Raw genomic sequence first — 4,446 nt, forward strand, 5'->3', positions numbered from 1 at the left:
TTTTGTATATTTCACTTCTTTTTACTCTTAAAAAAAAAAAAAAAAAAAAGTTGACAATAATACCCTGCAAACTACAGAAACTGGCAGGCGTTTCAAACTCCCCACCCCTCCAAACATCACTCTCCATTCCTCAGACCCCACCCTTCTCCCTTCCCTCAAAATCCGAGGTGAAAATCCGGAAGCACCCAGAGGGGAGGGTCCCCCAACCAAGACCCCCGTGGCAGGTAAAAGCATTGAGGACATAAATTAGAGGGAGAGGAGACTCCTAGCTGCCGCTGTCCCTGTCCCGCTGTGTCTCGCAGACCCAGCGGTAGGGCCTCTGGCAGACGTCATCGTTCCAGCCGCCGTCCTCCGTAAAGTGGGCACAGTCCTCGCCACCCCCGAGCCCATGCCCGTACCAGTCATCCGGCTGCTCGGGTCTCCAGTTCCTAAAGAGACCAGACGGACGGGGGCCCCAGGGGGCCAGAGCCTCAGCCGAGGGGAGCAGCCTGGGCGCCCCTGGACCCCCCCACTGGGGAGGGGGCGCAGTTGGAGGGGCAGTGCCACGGGGCGCCGCACACTCACTTGAAGCCCGACTCGTAGTCGGTGCCATCCACCCACTTCCAGGGCCCGCTCTGATCAGTGAGGCCGATCCAGGAGTTCACAGGGCCCACGTGGTGCTGGATAAATTTCTGGGGACAAAGAAGGGGCTGGAGACCCGGCCTTCAGCCTGCCAGCCTCCCAGCTGAGCCCCTCCTGGGGTGGAGGGGGGCCCTCACCTGCTCCTCCCAGGAGCCCACCACCACGAGGTGGGCGTTCTCCAGCTGGCAGTACTTCTCGGCCTCCGGCCAGGGCTTCCCAGAGCGGGAGAACCAGTAGCAGCTGCCTTCATAGTCCACCCAGTTAACCGGGCAGCAGGTCCTTTCAGAGCCTGCAGGGTGGCAGCAGGGGTGGGGGGACAGAGGGAAGGTGAGGGGCTGAGGGGAAGTGGGCAGGAAAGAGGGGCTGGGCACCCCCACTCCTCACCATTGCCCTGGAGGACAGCCATCTGACAGCTGAGGCTCCGCAGGTCGGACACAAACTGCTTCACGTGGAGCAGCAAGCTGGAGTGATCTAGGGGGACAGCAGGGCAGAGGGGGCACGGAGATGGGCACAGGGGAGGGAAAGGGGCCAGGATGTACCCTGAGAGCTGGGAAGGCTCTGTCATCTCCGCGCTGAGGCCAGATCACAGATGCTCCTGCCACAAAGCTCCCTGGTTTGGCCCGAGACCCCTGTATCCTGCGCACACATGCACACACACACACAGATGCACACTTGTGCACACTCGTGTACACAGGCTCCCTCTCTGACCTTCACTCAGGTCCTGCTGCTGTTTCTCCAGCTGGGACTCCAGAGACTTCATCTTTCTGCCCACATTTCCTCCTGGAGGAGACTCCGCTCAGTATCCCGCTGTTGCTTTTTGGTCCCAGCACCCCCCCACCAGGCCCCAGCCCTCCTCACCCTGCATGCTGAGGGTCTTGACCTTGGCGTCTGTGCTCGCGGTGAGGTTGCTGAAGGTCTCTCTCAGGGCCTGCAGCTCCTCCTGCAGCTTGGAGTCTGGGCAGGAGAGGGTGTGGACAGGACAACATGAGGAGCCGTGTCCACAAGCCAGCGCTCCCCCTGCCACTGTCCCCCATCCCACCCCAACAATGCTCCCTCCCCAGCCAGCCCCAGGGAACTCACTCTGGGATCCGATCACACAGACAACTACCAGCAGCAGGAGGCTAAGGCCCATGGAAATCAGGAGGAGGCAGGGTCCCGAGCAGAGACGCCGAAAGAGTGACTGTTGAGGAGGTGGCCCTGCAAGAGGAGAGGGCGTCACGCCCTCAGGGACAGAGGGGACCTGGGGCAGGGCAGCTCTGGGGTCCTAGGAGGAGAGCATCCTGGGCCTCCTCTTGTAGACGAGCAGGAACCTTATAGATTAAGAAACATGGGAGTTCCCTGGTGGCTCGGTGGGTTAAAGAGCCAGCATTGCCATGGCAAGGGTTCAATCCCTAGCCCAAGAATTTCTGCATGTAGACACAGCCAAAAAAGAAGGAAGGGAGGGAGGAAGGAAGGGAAAGGAAGGAAAGAAGAAGGAAAAGACACGACAAGAAAAGAGGAATGGGGGAAGAAAGGAAACCTAGGCGGTGGGTGAAGCTGAGGAGCCAGCGGTGACCTGGAGCAGGGGAGGGACGGAAACTTTGACCGGCCGGAACCCTACCCAGTTCATGGGCTTTTGCTGACATCTGGTGGCTGAACTTAGTCACTGCAGCTGATGAACTCAGCCTGGAGGCCCGAGTTCGTGAGCAGGAAGACTGGGGGACTGGGATGGGGGGCGCTTGCAGGTGAGGCAAGAGAAGTGGATTTCTTGCTCTCCCCGTGAATCCCACTCCTCTCTGGCTGGGCCCAGGGACAGGAGGCAGAATAACCAGACTTCAGTTTCCCCAAGTCGCTCTCAGGAACCCTGTCCCCCATGAGCTGGAATGTGGGGGGGCCCCCCTCCATTCTCACCAGCAGCCCCTTCCCCCATCAAAAGGCACTGCCCTCTCCCATCCACCAAGAACTTCATCTTGGCTCAGCCAAACATCCCTGGTCGCAGGAGGAAGAAAGGGGGGTTGGTTTTTGATGTAGGAGGGCCTCATCTCCCCCACTCTCAGGGATCCCTTGGCCTTTCAAAGACATCTTACCCCTTGACCAAACTAATGCCACACACTAAAATAAATAAATAAATAAATAATAATAATAATAAATATTTCCTTATCTTTTTTTTTTTTTTGTCTTTTTAGGGCCACACCCGCAGCATATGGAGGTTCCCAGGATAGGGGTCTAATCAGAGCTATTGCTGCCGGCCTACACCACAGCCACAGCCACATGGGATCCGAGCCGCGTCTGCAACCTACACCACAGCTCAGGGCAACGCCGGATCCTTAATCCACTGTGCAAGGCCAGGGATCGAACCTGCAACCTCACGGTTACTAGTCGGATTCATTAACCACTGAGCCACGATGGGATCTCCAATAAATAAAAAATTTTTTAAAAATCCCAGACACCTGTGCACTCACACTCACACACTCACATCCACTCACACACACTCGGCCAAAGCTCTTGGGGTGCTGGAAGAGGAAAGAAGGGGGTCTGACTTCTTCCGCTTACTCCCACGCCCCTGAGCACCCCTCTCCCCAGGGTCCTGAGAAGCTGGTGACAAGGCGAGGGACAGGAGAGGGGTCAAGAAAGGGACTGCAGCCCTGCACCCTGCCCTCCTGTAAGAGGGCGGCTTAGACCCCAGGAAGAGTCAGGGTCACAGGAGGAAGAGGAGCCGAGGCGAGGGGGCGGGGCGAGAGCCTTCTGGAAATGGCCGGAGGCGTCCCCTCACCTTTTCTGTGCTGCTGGTCATTCTCCTCATTGTCCAGATGCTGCAGATCCTGATATTCCTTTGTCATGCTAAGGCTGGCTAGACCTCGAACCAGGTCACCGCCAAGGTTAAGGCTGAGGCTGGGGTTGAACAGACTTGGGTGTGGGAGGCCCCGTCCCTTTCTAAGGGATCAGCGGCTACGCGGAGACCCTTCTTCTTTCTCCCCTTCCCTCCCAGACCCAGCATCCAAAAATCTGTCTTCTGAAGCTGCGCGGCCCCATCGGCACCCCAGCCCCCAGCCCCCACCCCCCGCCCTTCTTCCCCTTTTACTTGCTGAAGGTCTCAAGGTGGACTCCTGGGTCCCTCACTGCTGTGCAGATGCCCGGCTGGGAGAGCGGCCGAAGGCTGGAGAATTAGGGTGCGCGGACAGCCCTGGAAAGTGGGAGCGGAGGGGGCAGGGTCCATACGCGGGCCCTGAGCCCTGTGCGTCTGCGTGTCTGTGTGTCCGCACACACCAAACCTGGCATCCCCAGTGCCCAGGACTTTGGACGTAAACAGGCAGAAATGGATTTGGACCTCGGGGGGGTGTGGGGGTGGGAGCGGGGGATGGGTTGTCTCATCTTGGCTTCCCAGGGACAGGGAGTCACCTGGGCTGTCCTCCCCGCCCCAACCTCACTGAAGGCACAGTTTGGGAGGGGGGCCAGGCCCAGAGCGGCCAGGGTGCCCTTTGCTGTTTCCCCTCCGCCCTTCCCCCTTCACTTCCTGCCTCTGAATTTTCCAGAATTTTTAGTGTCTCCAACTGCCTCTGGACCAGGAACAGAGGGGCCGATCTCTGCTCTGCTCTTACCCAATCCGGGCCTGTGACCCTGGCATCTGAACCTAAGGCTGGCTTTCTGGGGACTCTCTCAGGGGAGTAAGCCCTGCACACTGTTGGGGGTGGGGGAGGTAGGCTTTCCCCCCTTGGCCAGGATTGGTGCCAACCAGGCACCAATGTGGAGATGGGGAAGCCGAGCCCTGCGTGGTAAGAGCTTACCCAGGGTCACACCGCAAGGAAGAGCAGACAAGGACTGGAATGTGGGCGGTGGGACTCCAGG

At 59.0% G+C, this 4,446-nt stretch overlaps 1 protein-coding gene across 2 annotated transcripts; it reads right to left on the reverse strand.

Moving 5' to 3' along the window:
- Nucleotides 1–3,899, reverse strand: ASGR1 (asialoglycoprotein receptor 1). 2 transcript variants are annotated; one of them, NM_001244458.1, is given in 9 exon segments: nt 1–428; nt 565–671; nt 759–910; nt 1,006–1,092; nt 1,330–1,401; nt 1,480–1,575; nt 1,702–1,818; nt 3,374–3,492; nt 3,683–3,845. In NM_001244458.1, coding segments are annotated over 8 exon segments (861 nt in total). In that variant the 5' UTR covers nt 3,441–3,492; nt 3,683–3,845; the 3' UTR covers nt 1–265.

The sequence above is a fragment of the Sus scrofa genome, chromosome 12 (assembly GCF_000003025.6).
Source record: "Sus scrofa isolate TJ Tabasco breed Duroc chromosome 12, Sscrofa11.1, whole genome shotgun sequence".
In the NCBI taxonomy this organism is placed as follows: domain Eukaryota; kingdom Metazoa; phylum Chordata; class Mammalia; order Artiodactyla; family Suidae; genus Sus; species Sus scrofa.